This window comes from Anas platyrhynchos, chromosome 4 (assembly GCF_047663525.1).
Source record: "Anas platyrhynchos isolate ZD024472 breed Pekin duck chromosome 4, IASCAAS_PekinDuck_T2T, whole genome shotgun sequence".
Classification (NCBI taxonomy): domain Eukaryota; kingdom Metazoa; phylum Chordata; class Aves; order Anseriformes; family Anatidae; genus Anas; species Anas platyrhynchos.
This window is the reverse complement of record NC_092590.1, coordinates 56,502,417-56,519,703: the sequence shown is the minus strand read 5'-3', so window position 1 is coordinate 56,519,703 and position 17,287 is coordinate 56,502,417. Positions and strand designations below refer to the sequence as shown.

At 39.1% G+C, this 17,287-nt stretch overlaps 1 protein-coding gene across 15 annotated transcripts in view; it reads left to right on the top strand.

Moving 5' to 3' along the window:
- Window positions 1-16,922, top strand: part of TBC1D1 (TBC1 domain family member 1) — a 111,579-nt gene extending 94,657 nt beyond the window's left edge. For all 15 annotated transcript variants that reach the window (XM_072037705.1, XM_027457245.3, XM_038177933.2 and 12 more), the window contains 5 exons: window positions 4,766-5,010; window positions 5,478-5,637; window positions 10,114-10,283; window positions 12,600-12,770; window positions 14,880-16,922. In XM_072037705.1, coding sequence (XP_071893806.1) covers window positions 4,766-5,010; window positions 5,478-5,637; window positions 10,114-10,283; window positions 12,600-12,770; window positions 14,880-15,080 — 947 coding nt within the window. In that variant the 3' untranslated portion in view covers window positions 15,081-16,922. The remainder of the gene's footprint in view (window positions 1-4,765; window positions 5,011-5,477; window positions 5,638-10,113; window positions 10,284-12,599; window positions 12,771-14,879) is intronic.
- The last annotated feature ends 365 nt before the right edge of the window (window positions 16,923-17,287 follow it).

The following is a 17,287-nucleotide window of genomic DNA, read 5'->3' as shown; positions in this document are numbered from 1 at the left end:
TCAGCCCCCGGGCAGCATGCTGCACATGGCTGCTCCTCAGCTGGGCTAAGAATTCTGTGGTATCTTCAGTCAATAAGGGATTTTAACGTGACAGTAATTGTTCAAATATATGCAGCTGTTGAGTCAGATGCTCACATGTCTAACCTTTACCTTTGCAAAAGTGCTTGAAAGCAAGTCATCTGATGCAAGTTTTTAACACCTCACTGGTTTATGTCTGAATCGGACGTTTTATAGTTAATCCATCAGCTATTCTTGGGAATATAGAGTTGTGGATATTTCTTTTAAGATACTGTTCTCTCCTGCCTTGGATATTTCGGATATCTCGGAAACCAGGAGCCATTCTCGTTGTTCCACGAGGATGTCGCCTCTTGCACATGGGGTAATTCTTTACTCTCATTGTTCATCATGTTCTCTCATAGTGAAGGAAAAAATAATCTCTTCTTCCAGAGAATGACAGAATTTACAAAGGCTTTTGTGGTAGCGTTTGTGGTTTGGGTCTGAGGAGCTGTGCGGAGCAGTGTAAGAGTTCCGTAATAACTACGTTTAAATGAGTGAATTTACCGTGGAAAAACCTGTTGTTGGGGAAATTTATGCACCATTAACTAACGCCTTGTCATGCAATAGGATGGTGATAATTTACAGGAAAACGTGTACTTGGTTTGGTCTGAATGACTGATACATGGTGTATTATTTTCACTTAGGTCTTTTCTGTACGATCTCATAGAGTTATCCTGTTGTACTTCTGTTCTTTACAACTGTACTCAAACAGTATTTGAGTATATTTCAGTGCAAATAGAAGGCTATCCACCCTTTCTGCCACATCTTATAGGGATCATCTATACTGAGAGCTGTTCAGGAGCACCTACTTCTTAATAACTCTGTACAGTCTTCAGCGTGTACCCAACTGTGAGAAGGTTTGTCAAGTTTAGCTGGTGAACTAAGCTTTACATGGTAAATGAGAATATTTGCCCCATCTTTCAGCCAGTGTTTTGCAACATTTAGTAAAGTCAAAATGTCAAGGCAGTGCATGCAAAACAAAAATCTGGTGGAACAGGCACAGTTCTGCTAAAACTGGTGTGAGCTGAGCTGGGGAGAGTGACTTGGTCTCACCTTTGCTCCATTTGTCTCTCCTGCCAGGCTGAGGAGTGGCACTGGGAAGTGTGTGACACTCCAGGGAGCCTTAAGTGGCCATCTGGGAACAGGCAGTTGCAATATGTGCAGATTGTTTCCCTCAGGACTTGGTCACGCTGATTCTAGGAATTCCTCTGGATTGCACAGTGCCAGAAGTATTTTTTTGAGAGACACTTAAGTGCTGACATGACTGATGGGATGGTTAGTAAACGATCCAAGTCAGCGTACATGGTATCGATACCCCTGGCAATGTGTGTGGGGGTTCTGTCACACCAAAGTGCTGCAGTAATGGGTGAAGAGCTTTGTGCGGGGTTAGTGAGTTGGTTGAGTAAAGCTGAGTCCATAACGTGGCAGAGCTCACACAGGAGAGGGTGCAATAACTGGCAGCTGGAAGCCAGCCTGAGGGTGGCTTTCTTACACAGCACTGGGGCTTGCTGGCTGTTCGTGTTTTCTGTCTGGTTCTACACACAAGTACTTTCTCTTCATAGCCATGTGCTCTGCTTGGAGAGACAAATAGCTGCAGGCGTTGGTGAATCAGTAACTGCATGTATTTGTTTTTGTGCGAAGTGATTTTGTGGGGGAGCTGTTTGCTAGCCCATTCGCTGAGGAAAGGATGGGGTCCTGGTATTTCCTTAAGATGAAAGTAGGAAGCTGAAAACCTTAATGATTCACGTTAAAACGGAGTAGTACAGTGCAGTAACAGTGCAATTGGATAGGCAGCTTGAAAGAATTTGCATGTTTTGACTTGTGTTTTGTCAGACTTTTAGAAGTGTTTCTCTTAAACAGATCTTCAGGAATCCTTCTGAAAGCATCCACATCTCCCTTGAGAAAGAACTTACATTCTTGCAACGTGTAGTTTTAATATTTTTAAAAAAATTCTCAAATTAAGCCCAAAATGTCTTGCTGAAACAATATGAGGCAAAACCATAATGGTATTGCCCACACTTAGTTGAACTGATGGATTTTCTGGATGGAGCTGCTTCCTGAGAATGAGGAGCATCTGGATGCAGAGTTAAGGTACAGCAGCCACTCTCCTGGCCCAGTTTACTTGTTGCTGTGCTTCTTCAATACATGGACAAAAACAAAGCCACAGTTCTGTGCAGGTTGTTTTTTTTGTGTGTGTATTTCCTTCTCTGGCCCCATTTGCACAACTGCTGCAGTCAGTGGGGATTTCAGCTCCTGAACATTAGCTTTATGTTCAGTAAATAATTTCTTTTCCTGCTAAGTTAGAGTAAACTGATCTCCAGATGCTATCAGTGTAGGAAACTGCTGTACTCATCACTGGGTGTTTGCTGAACGCAGTAGAAAATCTTGTTATATTATTTTCTAGAAATGAAGTAGTTAGTATAGGTACTTACTTTCTCATCCTGGCACTCTTGGGGTATCAGAGTTCATTTCAGTCTCTTCTCAGCAGGGCTAGAAATTGGTCCTAAGGAAACGCTGAAATTCTTAGTTAAGTCAGAGACAGAGCACTGAGAAACAAATCAGCTAATGAGTTCAGCACTTTGACTCTTCCATTTACTGTTGTTGTTTTTCTGGTTTTTGCTTTATGCTTCTTTGCATTTTTATTCTTGCTCAGCTTACAGTTTTTCTTCATGACTTGTATGACAAGAAGCTTGCCACAGGTCTGCCTATAAACTGCGCTGTAGTAACTTCAGGAGGAGAAGTCTCTGCAAAGGAGTGCAAGCTCCCCTATACACGTGGAAGCTAAAAGCATCGCTTCTGTAGCGTTCAGTTATGTGACCGTGCCTGGCCTGGGGAGGCCTGCTGAGAAATGGCATGCTGGAGTCCTGTGTGACAGGCCAGAGCAGCTACCGGATGGCAGAAGGACTCTGCCCCGGGCTTTGTCTTCTTGAAACAGGAGCTCTGATGTTATCTGGCAGCACAGCAGCATTCCAGGAGCTAGAGGGTGGGGTGGTGTTTAACAAGTGGGCAACTGAAAAACAAGCTCCACTTACTACTAGAATAAAAGAAGTATTCAAATTTCCTCTCAGTTCAGGTATGTAGCAGGGGAAATGTGATAGGGCGAGGCTTTTTTTTTGCTTTTTTTTTTTTTTTTGGAGATGAAAATACTGTCTTTGTAAATGTCTTCTGAAATACCTATAGAAGTGAGGCTGTTAATGTATCTGCTCACAGAACCAGGATATCACCGAATGGCTGAAGTTGGAAGGGACCTCTGGAGAGCATCTGCTCCAGTCCCCTGCTGAATTCCTGTCAGCTCATTTCTCTGCCTTTCAGGTCCCTCTGAATGGCACCACAGCCCTCTGGTGTTATCAGCCACTATTCCCAATTTTGTGACATCTGCAGACCTGTTGAGGGTGCACTCTGTCCCATCATCTAGGTCTGTAATGAGCCTCCTTAATCAGGAATCATCTAGAATAAAGGCGACAAGCATCCTGACAAGGATCAAGGGCAGCTGGCAGAGTTTGTAAGAAGCTGCTAGAGCTGCCCTTGCCTTAGCCTTACCTGCCAGCAGCAGGCACCCTCTGCTTCTTAGAAATGCAGTCCCAGGGAAAAAGTGCCCAGAAACTCAAGAACTCAGAGGAACAGGGCCCAGAAGCTACTGCACAAACTGCAGTTTTCCTGATTACATATCATGGCTCAAACTAATCATTTAAGTTACTTTTTAGGATTGGTTTGTTATAAGGACATGTGGGTTCCAGTTCTGTATGAAAGTTTACACAGGTAAATCAGTCTGGGATGGAAGTTACCATCGTGTTCCAGAACTGAAAGGCTGGAATGGTTCAGTTTTACTGCTACAGCTCTGGAATTAATACAGTTTACCAGAGGCTGTGGGGAATAAATCCAAAGCCCATCACTACTGAGAAAAAGTTATGCTCCCACAACTCACTCCTGCTCTCCATGCACCTGTCACTTGTGGTGGTGCTCATGGGTCAGCGGAATGATGGGGCAAAAGAACTAAGCCCCCAAAAATGGGATTCTTTTGCCAGGTTAGTGAACTGGATCAATACATGTAAGAGTCTGAGCTTCGTGGTGCAGGAAAGAAGGAAGGACCCATAAGACTGGGAGGGACCAAGATGGGGTGGGAGGTGATGAGATGCACTTACTGGAAGGAAAAACAAGAAGAAAAGAAGAGAATGAACCCTGACCCAGAGAACCTGGGTGTTGTAAATCTATGTTTGGATCCTAATAGTTATCTAAAATCTAACGCTGTTTAATTTGACAGAAGAGGACTGGGTGAGTCACTGAGCCTCTGAATTGAGTCTCACTATTTTAAGCAACCGCCTCCTTGCTATAAGCCCTTGAACAAACCGATCAAGTTCCAGTCACAAGGACCAGTTACTTAGCTGTTCTGCACAGCAGTCTGTCCCCATCCCAGAGCCTGTCTTCTCTGGCAATTTCCAAATTAATTTTGCAGCTACTGTAGCAAAACTACTTAGAGAAACCCTTAGCTGTAAATGAATCAATAGTTTTATATTGTTAACTTTCTTACAGACTTCCTGAAGGTTGACTCAGAATCTGTCTTCCAAAAGAATCTACCTTTTGAAAGACTGTTCAATTTGATAACGTGACAAGTTTTGTGTCATTGTTCTGTTGTTTTGCTTGTTCATGGGTTTTCTGGTGTTTTTGGCTATTCTTTAGTGTAAATCACTAACCTCTGCTATTTTCACAGGGCGCACATTTCCAACACATCCGTACTTCTCAGCACAGCTGGGAGCTGGGCAGCTGTCCCTCTACAATATTTTGAAGGCCTATTCTCTTCTGGACCAGGAAGTAGGATACTGCCAGGGCCTTAGTTTTGTAGCAGGAGTTTTACTACTTCATATGAGCGAAGAAGATGCTTTTAAAATGCTAAAGTTCCTCATGTTTGATGTGGGGCTGAGAAAACAATATCGTCCTGACATGACAATTTTACAGGTATGATTTGTTTTTCTAATACAAGAATGTTGATGTTACATTATAATAAAACAATATAGGTAGCATTGTCAACATCTAGAGTTGAACTTAATTTCACTTCTCAAGAATGGAGATGATGATCTGGAAGAATATATCATCTTAAATGCACAAGTTTCAAATAAAAAAAGGGTACCAGGGAAATTATGAAAACCACAACAGCAAGAATTCTGCTATATATTGTATGAGGTTCAGATGACCATGCATATAAGCCTACTGTAGACTCATGGGTGACGCATCCTGGGTCTTCTAAGTGGTTTCTGAGTCTTTCTGTTCTTCACAAAAGTCAGTCCAAACACCAGTTGACAAGTATCTTTCACAGTTTTTAGTAAGAGTGTGCAGCATGGCCTTTGCGACTGTGACTGTTAAAACATATTTATCTTTATTCTTTCTTTCTTTTTTTTTTTAATCTTTAATCTTTATCCATGTAGATCCAGATGTATCAACTGTCCCGACTCCTTCATGACTACCATCGAGATCTCTATAACCACCTTGAGGAACATGAGATTGGCCCCAGCCTCTATGCAGCTCCCTGGTTTCTCACCATGTTTGCCTCCCAGTTTCCCCTTGGATTTGTAGCCAGGGTGTTTGGTAATTCTTTATAAAAGTTCTATATGTTCTTTTTGAAATCTTGTATTTGGAATCTTGTCACTAGGAACGGCATATCACCCAACCTGTTTCAGACATCCAGAAGTAGTATTTGCTTTCTATTGATGAACAGAACTGCAAAACTGACTTCATCCTACAGAGCATATAGAGCTTGCAATAAAATGGAAAGAGAAGAATGTATGACTGTTCCAAATTTCCCCATCTTTTCATCTGTTACCATTTCCCACCCTGTAATGACTTGTAGAGAGTGTGTAAGATTTGATGCCATGAAAGCATAGTGGTATGACAATGGCACTTAAACACCTGGAATTACTTAGTTTCAGGCCGAAGAGAGACATAATCAAGGCATTATCTCAGGAAATATATCCATTTACTCCATTATCATCACCTCCAACACTGTCAGTGGAAAATGATTTGGAAGGTTATGTTCTTAGAATATGCACGGAGGTGGGTGGCCCTTACAGTTTAATCACGGATTTACTCTCCGGAAGCACAGAGCTTTTAAACTACTGTTGGTTATCCTTACACTTCTAGCCTGAAAGATAATCTTCTTACTTTCCAAAAACTGGGAAGTGTTTTGAAACATATGGTGTTTAGGCTCTAAAATCACTTCTGTTACCTATTTTTGGAATCTGCAGAATTAGTATTCTATTTTTTTAATTGAAATTCACATTAAGAATTTACCTTGATGCTATTTTATGGGTGCATTCTATAGATTGTTTGGTATTTGAAAGAGGTGCTTTATTTCCTTTTCAGTTACTTGTTTTGTGACTTCATTATGTTTTACTGGATCTTCCATGATGAGCAGGATAGAATGGAGCTCTCCTCTTGCTTTCTGTCTCCTAATAGGAACATAGTTGCATTTTCCTTAGTCAGTCTCACTTAGGAGATGTAATTAATCAATGATTAATATTAACAATTTCCTGTCGTTTAAAGTTACAGTCTCACCTACCACAGTAACAAATAATAAATGTAGATTCCAAGATAAGCCAACAAAGATTTAGTCCTGTTTCTCGTTAACATCATGCCACACATAGTGTTAGAAGAAATCACAGTGATAAGGATGGTGTATGCTAAGCAGAACTACATGTCTTGTAATTAGGATCTTAACTCCAGGGAAAACAGTATTTTTATTTGTTTTATTTATTTATTTTGTGGAACAGTTAGGTTAACTTCCACTGACAAATATCTAGCTGACAACGATAATATTTAGAAACTAAATGAAGTGTTGTATGCAAGTGTCATATACTGGGATTATCATCAGTTCATCTTTCGGTTGTTCTTAATCTATCACAGTATTGCACACAATAATAACAGTCTTTGAATTGAGCTATTAACTGCACTGAGAGTATAAAAGGGCCTTCTGTATCCACTATATTTGGGTTTCTGCATTAATATGCAGATTAGTATTTTATCTGTCATTGGAGGATTGCAGAGCTTTAAAAAGCAAAGATTTTTACATTAAAATGGAAGGCAAAGATATATGATCTGCGTATAGCAGATTTTAGGTCAAGAAAGAAAAGCATGTGTGACTGAAACTGTCACCTGAAATCTTTGTTTCCTTGAAAGAAAGTGCAGCATAACCAACACTTGCAAATTTTTAATGTCTCAAAGTAGTTAGAAGTTTCTTAAAACAATGGTTACTGGAACTATGTAAATAGTGAGCCCTGGGGATTCTTGTACATTAGAAAATAAACTCTTGTCTTCATCCATGCTGAAGACTGAAGCAACTGCAAATCTGAAAGAGGCTGAGTCTGTCGCTTTATTGGTGGCTGCTGTTAGCATTATTACAAATTAGGATCGAACCACGTCTGACCCCAGCGTTCACACACTTTTGCAGAATGTGTGTATGCTTTCATTGCTCATTTCTTGGAATTCTTGAGATGAATGTTGCTTTAAAGTCTAAGTAACTCATCTGTAGGCTATTAAGACTGAGTGCACTGCCATTTTCTAACGTGCTGTCTATGAACCCTTGATATGTGAAGCCCTGCTGCTATTTAATGCACTGGTTACAGAACACTTCCCACAGATTTACATAGAGCATGTATTTTTCGAGTATTTTACAAATACTATCTAGAAACAGTAGGCTAGAAAGAGGATAACCTAAAGACTGTTTTATGAGTCAAATAGAAAAACTGTATTTTACTTTTTAATTATCTGGCCAACTTTCAGCACTTCTGAGTAGAATCTAATGAAAGTACAGCATAACAAAGATGTATTCTTTAATACCCCTATTTACTTATCAGTGGAGGAGACTTGATGGAAAAATTTTTATTTTGTTTCAAGATTATAGATAAAACTTGAGTTTGAAATCCTCTGGGCAGCCAGTCACGCTGCCATGAATTTGGGTACCTTCACTGTGCTGTCACTGGCTGGCAGCCCACCTAACAGGAAGCGTGGGGAGTGGATAACAAATGGCTCTTTGTTAAGCACTTGCTATTTTAAATGAGAGAAGGATTTCAGCCATGTATTACCAGCTCAGCTCATGCAGGCGTTCGTTAACAACGTACAGGTCACCTTGAGTTAAACTACATGTCTTTGTGGGCAAGTGCTGAATCATAGATGTGTGTTATTCTCAGCTCTGTTTTTATCACTTAGTGTTTCCCAGCTGTTCTTTAGCATCCCATGTCATAATATATAGCTTTCCCTATGAGGCATTTTCCCATAATGTACCATTTCAGTATGCAATTGGGGCAGATGCCTACTCTGTTATCCCTTTCCAATCATTGCTGCCTTTGGACTTCACGTTGAATCAGAGTTGAAAAACTTTACACCACTTTTAGGATGAATGGCAGCCAAGATTTATGGTTAGTTATTACTTGTGCTTTTCTTTCTCGAAGAGGGAGAAAGAGTAGTGGAATGAGTTGCAACTTCAACATAAAATGTAGAAGAGCGCAAGAGGGGGATTTCATTCTGATACAAATTTGGAAAGAAAAAAAAAAAACAACTTTTTTTTCTTTTCTTTTCTTTTCTTTTTTTTTTTACTAAGAAAGGCAGTTATCCAGTGTTTTCGTATGCTCTTTACTACATCAGAGATATCTGTGGTTTTGCTAGTAATCACTTCCCTTATTGTGTGTTTTTTTCTTCCTTTTTTTGATCATGAAGACATACTATTTATTTGGTGTCATTGTGCTACTTTGTAAGTGATTGTGGCTTCATTCATAGCTTCAAATGCAAGGAATGGGAAAAGTAAAGCCCTTTTAAAAATAAAAGTATACTTAGAAAATACAGAATAAAACTACATTATCTTTTCTTCTTTACAAGTGATACATCAAAGCAGTGGGCTAGAAGGAGGTTAACCTACAGACTGTTTAATGAGTCAAATAGAAAACCTGCGTTTAACTTTTTAATTATATGCCCAACTTTCAGCACTTCTGAGTAGAATCTAATGAAAGCCCAGTGTAACAAAGGCTTGTCCACCAGTACCATTTCGTATGTTAGATGCTTTTGCCTGTAGTCAATCTTTCAGTAAAACCAGTAGAGGATTCTGAGTTCTAGTAGCAGGAAAGTCAAATGCAAGGCAATGCTGTTTATATTGATGGGCTGGGGAGGACAAATGGGTTTGCTTCTTGTCCGATGCTTTGATTGCATCTTGAATCTTGCCTCTATAAAGACATAGGATATTTGTAAAGGAAAAGAAAAGAAAGGGAGTTGAAGTAAAAAGACATTATATACTGTGGCTTCAGTGTGCTTGAATGTATGCCAGGGTGCTGTCACTGCAGGGCCACCTGTAATATTAGCACTTAAGCTGTATTAGTAAGATTTCAAGGTACTTGTTCGTGTAGCTATTAGAATATTAATGTAAGTTGTTGAGACACCTACTAAAATAAGCACATGCCCATGAAACTTGGTACTGCTGAAAAATGTGCATTTAGTCTTGTGTGCTCAGAGTTGGCTGACTGAGAACTTGCGTTGTCCTCCAGAGCAGAAAAGTACAGAACTTTGGATCTTCAGTTACTTCTTCAGGTGTAGTTTTTGCCCTTTGTTATGAAGTTTTTAAATGTCATCGGGAGTAGAATTCTGTTCAAGTTCAGAACTGAAGACTTAGCAGTAAATTCCACAATTGCTGGTTTATTTCCTCATTCCCATGAACATTTCAAAAGAAAAAAAGCCCACAAAACTAGTACGTGCATAAAAAGCAGCAACGCTGCTAAATTTGACTACCTGGCTTATTATATGTGTTTAGCTTAAACTTGATTTGGATTTATTGGTTGAAAACTCACTGAACAAATTAAATAATTGATTGTTAGTCAAGTGTGCTGTTCACGGTAATAATGCTGATCCTGCAAGATATCTAAAGCTGTAGCCTCAGTAACAAAAGGACGTGTCTGGCAGAGAATATCTAGCCTCCAGATTGCCCTTAGGAGAAGTTGTTATCCTTGGACAGTTTATTGTTTTAATATTCATGTCAAAAAATGTGCTTGCTTGATGTACTCTGTTTTTTGTTTGTTTTCACAGATATGCTCTTCCTTCAAGGATCAGAGGCTATATTTAAAGTGGCCTTAAGCCTTTTGGGAAGCCATAAGCCCTTGATTCTGCAGCATGAGAACCTAGAAACTATTGTTGATTTTATTAAAAACACTCTCCCCAATTTGGGTTTGGTACAGATGGAAAAGACCATTAGTCAGGTATGAAATTATCTGAACATATGAGTAGAATGCAAAAGAAATAATGCTTTTTTTTAAACAAGGTTTTGGCAGAAAAACCCCAACAATGTATTGTGTTACTTCGAGCTGAGAAGAATTCTGTTATTGTAGTTCTGAAGATGATGAAATCTTTTGAAAGCATATGACTGGTGTAGTACCTCTGTATTCTTACATGTACATGTTGGTTATGATCACTTTATGAACCCTTAATGAAAATGTTTACTTTTTCAAAGGTGTGCATAATGGCTGTTACTGGCAGCAATATTACAACCCATGTGCGGTGCACTCCACAAAAAAGCAGCAAGGTGTGCTAAAAGCCTGCTGAGTTTTCACATCTCCAAATAATCTGGCTCTCCAAGTCAATTTCTGGAGCAAAAGCTGAATTACAGGAGCCTCACAAATGCTGACATTGCATTAGCAAAAGTAGAGACCTCCCTTTGTTGACTTTATAATGGCTAAAAAGACCAGCAGGTCGACATGCCCTGCAGTCCGTACACAGCTCCTGGGTTAATCCCCATCCTCCTCACCCCTTCTGCAGCATGGCTGTGGGATTACATGCCTTAGTTTGCCTTCAGTTGGTTAGCTTTCAAGTCAAACTTTTGACTTGCCTCATGTTTCATCCTTTTCAAATATGATACTCTGGGTATGACGGAAGGGATTTCCCTCCCTTCTCAAGAGCAGAAAGGCTAGAAGTGGCAGAGGTTGTGAGAGGAGCTAACAGTCTGCCCTGCTGAATTGTACCGTTTTTTCCAGAGATGCTCAGAGCATGCAGAAAGAGAGTTCCATATGTATAGCCAAACCCAGATGAAATGTGTTTCAGCCTTCAGTGTTTAGATTTGTATTTCTTCTGTACAACCACTTGAGATAATCTTTACAGCATATGTAACAGGTGTCGTGACCATTTCATAAACCTAATGTTTTCTTTAACTAAATCTAACAGTTTGTCTGCAGCGCAGATGAACAAAATAGGAAATAATTCTTGATATTTCGTCAGATATTTAAGATAGCACTTGATTTTTTTGACTCATTTTTTTTTTTGACTCATTTCCAAGAGTTATAAACAACAAGAAGTTTAAATATAAAAAGAATAATATAATCATAGAATCATTCAGGTTGGAAAAGACCTCTAAGATCATCTAATCCAACTTTTAGCCCAGTACTAAAGTCTACCACTAAACCACGTTACTAAGTTGTAAATCTACACATTTCTTGAAGACCTCCAGGGATGGTGACTCAACCACTTCCCTTGGCAGCATATTCTAGTGACGTACAACCCTTTAAGTAAGGAAATTTCTCCTAACATCCAACCTCAGCCTCCCCTGGTGCAGCCTGAGGCCATTTCCCCTCATCTTATCAGTTGGTGCTTGGGAGAAGAGCCCAATCCCCACCTCTCTAATGCTAACCCATGCACTTCTAATTATGAGCTGTTTCCCAGGTGCATTTTAAAATCAACTTGAGTTTGGTTTCTGATATATTCTGTTACTGACCACTTGCCCATTCCATTTAGCTGCTTTTTCCCTGCTTTCAAGGGAGATAACTGTCTTGGGGACCTTAGAATCATGTTTCCTGAATAATTTGAAAGCAGGTGTTTGCCAAAACCTAGAGAAAGGAAAATACAATAGCAGGGCTTTTTTCCCTTGGGTGTCTCTGAATTTATTTATCTGCCCTTAAAATCCAAGATTTTCTTAATACTCATGTATAAGATTGAGCACTCATTTCTGTGATTTGTAGTTAACAATTATAGAAATCTGCTTTTACATTATGTAACATTTGAGGTGTATTTGTGTGAGGATAGATTATTTCATTTTCTTTCAGTCTCTCAGAGTATAGTAGAATCATAAATAAACCTATTTTTTCATTTGAAGCTTTCATTTTGCTGTGCTGCTGCAAAAGTCTTACACTTTTATGGCACAGCGGCTTGGACTGCACTTTTCTAAAGTGACGTCTAATTCTGAATATGTCTAGGAGAGTTTATGCCAAAATGAGATGCATTAAATTTGAAATCTAGAAAAGGGAATGCCTCACAAATTCTACATTTCTTGAAAGCATGAGTGATTTTGCTGAAGGCAGACAGTAAATTAGTAGTAAAGTTTTAAATAGAATCTAGATCCAATGCCATTGTATTGAACTCTACTTCCTCAATCTTGCCATCTCCAGAGTAGGAAATGTAAATGACAAAAATTGTCTTTTTTGTATACAGCAATTAGGTATCCAAGTCTAGATCCATGGGATTTAAGGCATTGAATGAGATATAGTTTTTATCTTCACAACACCTAATAACTTTTCTATATACAACAGGTGTTTGAAATGGATATTGCCAAGCAGTTGCAAGCTTATGAAGTTGAATACCATGTGCTTCAGGATGAGCTTATAGATTCATCTTTAAATGACAATCAGAGACTGGATAAATTAGAAAAGGCAAACAGTAGCTTGCGCAAACAGAACTTTGATCTACTGGAAGAACTGCAGGTACGATTTATATTTCATATTTAATTAACATTCTAATTTATCGACCTTTTCAGAAGAGACCATCCCATACTAAGGCACAGAAGAGGCTGGTGTTTGGTCTAGTGACCGAAAAGCTTGGCCACTTATTGTTTTATGTAGTTTAACATTTAAAGTTTAAAGAAATTCTCAGAGTAGGTTGTGGATAGAGCATGTGCTTGCAATTAGTGAAAAGCTGATTCACTGTACACTCTCTTTTCTTGTAATTAAATCATAGTTATAAAAGACTAAAAATACGTAAGGTGCTTTCATAACTTTATTTTTACATTTTTCAGTCACTACGTTATTACAGTGGGGGATACTAGTCTACTGTGAAGGGGAAAGCTAATGCCAGTGTCACAAATTAGAGCTGCATCATCTATGGGATTTATTGTCTGTAAAGTGGTCTGTCTTGCAAGATTTGGGGTGTTGTTGTTTTATTTATATATTTTTTGAAAAACTGTTATCTAGATGGCTTAGATAATATATGAAATACTAATGTTTAATGTATGTTCTGTGCCTGTTCAGTCTGCAGCTTTTTTGAGAGGCAGTACACCTGGTCTCTGTAGGGGTTATTCTTTCCTTAAGTGTTCAAGAAGTCAGCTTTCTGGCTGCTTTACAACAGGACATTTGTTGTAAAACTTCCAACCACACAATTAATTTGATGAATAAAGGGAGTTCAAGGGTAAGAAGCAGACAATGTGCTCTGTTTGCAGCTTTCAGCCTCTGGATTATTGTCAAAGACATAGACTTCGTAAGGCAGTAGGTGAAGGAAGGAGTTCAGGTTTCTCAGCCATTGGTCCTATATCACAACTAAAGCCAGCCAGCAGTGCAGACCCAGGTTGCTTTTCCTAACAAAAGTCTGCTTAATATGTAAATTCTGACTGTGTGAGGTCTGAACGTGAACCTGTTCCAGGTGCTAGGATGAATCTTAGAGATCTCAGAACAAGAGAAACTCCTCTGCAAGACATTTCCATAAAGCTTCAGGCACATAGGCAAGGAAATGGTTGAATGCGGCACAGGGAAGAGGGATTTCTGGGATGAGATTCAAGATGAGATGTCCTATATAGATACCTGCATTGGGACATCTTCCACCCTCTTGCCCTTAAAGACTCTGCAGCCCTAAGCATTTTGTTTTAAAAGCTCATCTTCACTTGAGTGCAACTCAGCACCTAGCATCATGGTGGGGAACTATCTGTAGTGTTGCAGCAGTCCCTTTTTCTTTTAGGTGGGTCTCACTAACCTTCCTTTCCTATGGTGAAAGGTGACCCATTGCTGACATGAGGAAAATACATGACCAAAACATGTGGGTCATGGTTTGTCCCTATTTTGTCCCTAAAGTGTGAACTTGATAAACCACCATAATTACAAGAACAGTGAGCTCATCAGAAACAAGTAATACTGCCCTGAAAGTTGAGACCACCCAAACGGTCTTTTCGAATATTATCCATGATGAAACTTCCAAACAGATCTCTGCTTTTGACAAAGCACCTCAGCTTCAGGTCTCACGTGATGAATTTGAATGATCTCATGCTTTGTTTCACCATGAATTAGCATGGCAATATGTGCAGCCTCTTGAAGGAGAATGAAGAATACACAAAAACTGGAATTTTTCAAGATTTGTTGTCTGTTTGTATGTTACACTAAATCCTCACCTTGCTTGCCTCCAAGTCCAGCATTTGTTGGACTCAATGTGGAGAAGAAATGAGGTGTAACTAACAGGCTAAATTGTTTTTGCTTTGCAAACAGTGTAGAATTCAACAAATGTGGTTGGGCAAAAATGTCTCCCAGCTGACCCATGTAGAGACTTATCTTAACCTGCCATTCTTTGGCATGTAATTTGCAGACTTAATAACTTTCTCATTTGATCTACCTTGCATTATATTGTAAGGTTAACTGTGAATGTGTCAAAGCAGTTGAGTTGAGAGAGAGAGGTTTCTTGTTACAAGGAACACTATAGTAATTGTCTAAAGTGCACAGGTCTAATAGCGTTCAGACTTGCGTTTTACTTTTGCAATTTTCCATCATTTTAGAATGTATTTTATCAGTTATTAATTTCTTTTTTTTTTTTTTCCTTTCTTCCCTCTTTGAAAGGTGGCTAATGGAAAGATCCAAAACCTTGAAGCCACGGTAGAGCTTTTGTTGACTAATGAAAGCAAACTGAAGGAGACAATTCTCACTCTTGAGCAGGAGCGAACAGCTTTGCAGAAGGCAGTGGAAGAGATGCGGAAAAAGATTGGTGACACAGATGAGAAACCTCTGCTCACTAGGCAAGAGCACCTGGACGCTGACTGAGATCTGTTGTTGTAACAGAGCAGAGAAGCTGAGCAAAAAAGAAGGGAAGAACTGGTTCTTTTTGTCATGATTCCTGGGGATTTGACACTGTTACCTTCATTGTACATGCCGTACTGTAGCAAAAAGCAAGATACAGGTGCGGTGGCTGCCCAGATCAGAGAAACTGGTTCCTCTGGGAGATGGCTCTTTCTTCTTAGTGTGTAGAAATGCTATGAACAGTAAGATGCCACATCATAATAAGCAAGAGAAACTTAATAGTGTGTGCATTCATACACAATATGCTGTAAAGATGTCATGGATTCTTCCATAAGTGCTTCTAAACCTAAGTGCTTTGTTTGTTACATGTTTTGTGTGTAGATCAACACCATGCTAAATAGCACATCCTTTAGAAGCTCCTCTGAAGAAATATGGCAGTGTAAAACCTTTGAATGGATGGCTGCCTCACTGCAGCTATGCAGTGGTAAAATTTGGAGAGTTTTGTGATTGGACTTGAGGTAATTTTGTCAGTGCGCTTCCCCTGCAGCTTGACTTGGTTCTGTTAATTAAGTTGTTTATGCCTCAGATAACTGTTTCCTGATGCTTGAAGGTGTCAGTCTATTGGACTCCAGAGAGCTGGACTTCGTCATATGTAACTATGCGTAATTAGGGGTTGCCATCTGTTTTCATAAGTATGTTGTTTTAATATATTTTCGGTTAACATCCATTAGTTTAGTGTATTGTTACTTGGCATTATCTGCTAAACGTACATAATGTATATAGTAATTGAGTTATGCTTAACAAAATACACTGACATTGGTTTGGTGAAGCCTGTGACTCCTGCAACATCATCCAAGGTTTTATATTCAGACTCCTCAAGTTTCATTTTATTTATTTCTGATCTGCTGTGTGATGTAAGACATCATTTCGCTGGGAAGCTAATGCCCACAATCTCTTTTTCCTCTTTATTTGGTACTCTATGCCCACCCATCCTCTGGGTAAGGTTGTTCTTTAAGACTTTTTTCTAAGCATTGGAGGCATTTGGAGAGTTTCATTTTGTGCCAGAGATTCTTAAACTGCTTTACAAAGGGTATGGCAGTTTGAATTAGGACACCATTCTTCTGCCTCTCTTGAGTATGATTACACATGTAAAAAAACATCAGTTTCCTTAATATGGTGAGAGTAGTTTTCAGGCCAGTTGAAGCACCACTGCTACAAGTGCAATAATGTCTGGATATCCAATTGTTTGGGTTTGCTTCAGAATTAAATAGTGCTGTAGTTTTGTTTTATCCCCGAGCACAGAGTTAATAAGCATCATTGTGTTGTCTTGGTGGAGATTTACCCAGGAGATGTGACTTTTTTTTCTCTTTCTTAAATTGTTATTTTTATTTTTAAAACTTCAAAGCACAGAGTTTTGTTTTCTGACTGGCAGTGTAGAAAAGGTTTTGTTTTGCTTTTTCCCTTTCTTGATGGAAGTTCTTCTGATGCATTGTGGTTGTAGTTTAACATTCATCTACTGTGCAAAACAAATACCTCTACGTAGTTCAAAAAGAAAAAGAATTTACTGTTCAATTTCTAAATTTTTGTTTGACTCTGTCATGTCTTAAATATGGCTGGTTCTTGCAAATCCACTCTGTTTTCACTTAGTATTAAAATTCCAGATTAATTATTATTAATCCATTTACCTCAAAAGCTTGCTTTTATTTGGAAATCCATATTGAAGCTCATGCTTCATATTTAAAACCTTGTTAGAGTGGACCTCGTACTGTTAGAGCACTCCATAACGTTGCATTTTTACACCATCGTGCCATAATTCATACACTGACTTTTTAACAAGAGCAATAAAAATAATAATCTATGCCTACATCAATGCTTGTAATTTATTTTTGCATTAAAAAATAAAAGCATAGTTTGTGGGGTGGCAGTTCAGAACTGTGTAAGGTGAGACTGTCCCTGAAACTGCAGTGACAATTAATGAGACCTCATAAACATGCTTAGGATCCAGTTGTGATCTTGGGACCTGCACCTGCAAATGTTGACTAAGGTGAAGCACATCCTGCATGACTCCAGGGATGCATTCCTTTTTTTGGTGTTTTGCTTCTATCAGGATTGAAGGGGAGGATTACTTCCAGTACTTCATCACGAATCTGCATAATTGCACAAGTGCACGGTGTAGATCAGAACTACAGTAACTGTTCTCTGAATGCACAAACATGATAAGCAGATAATAA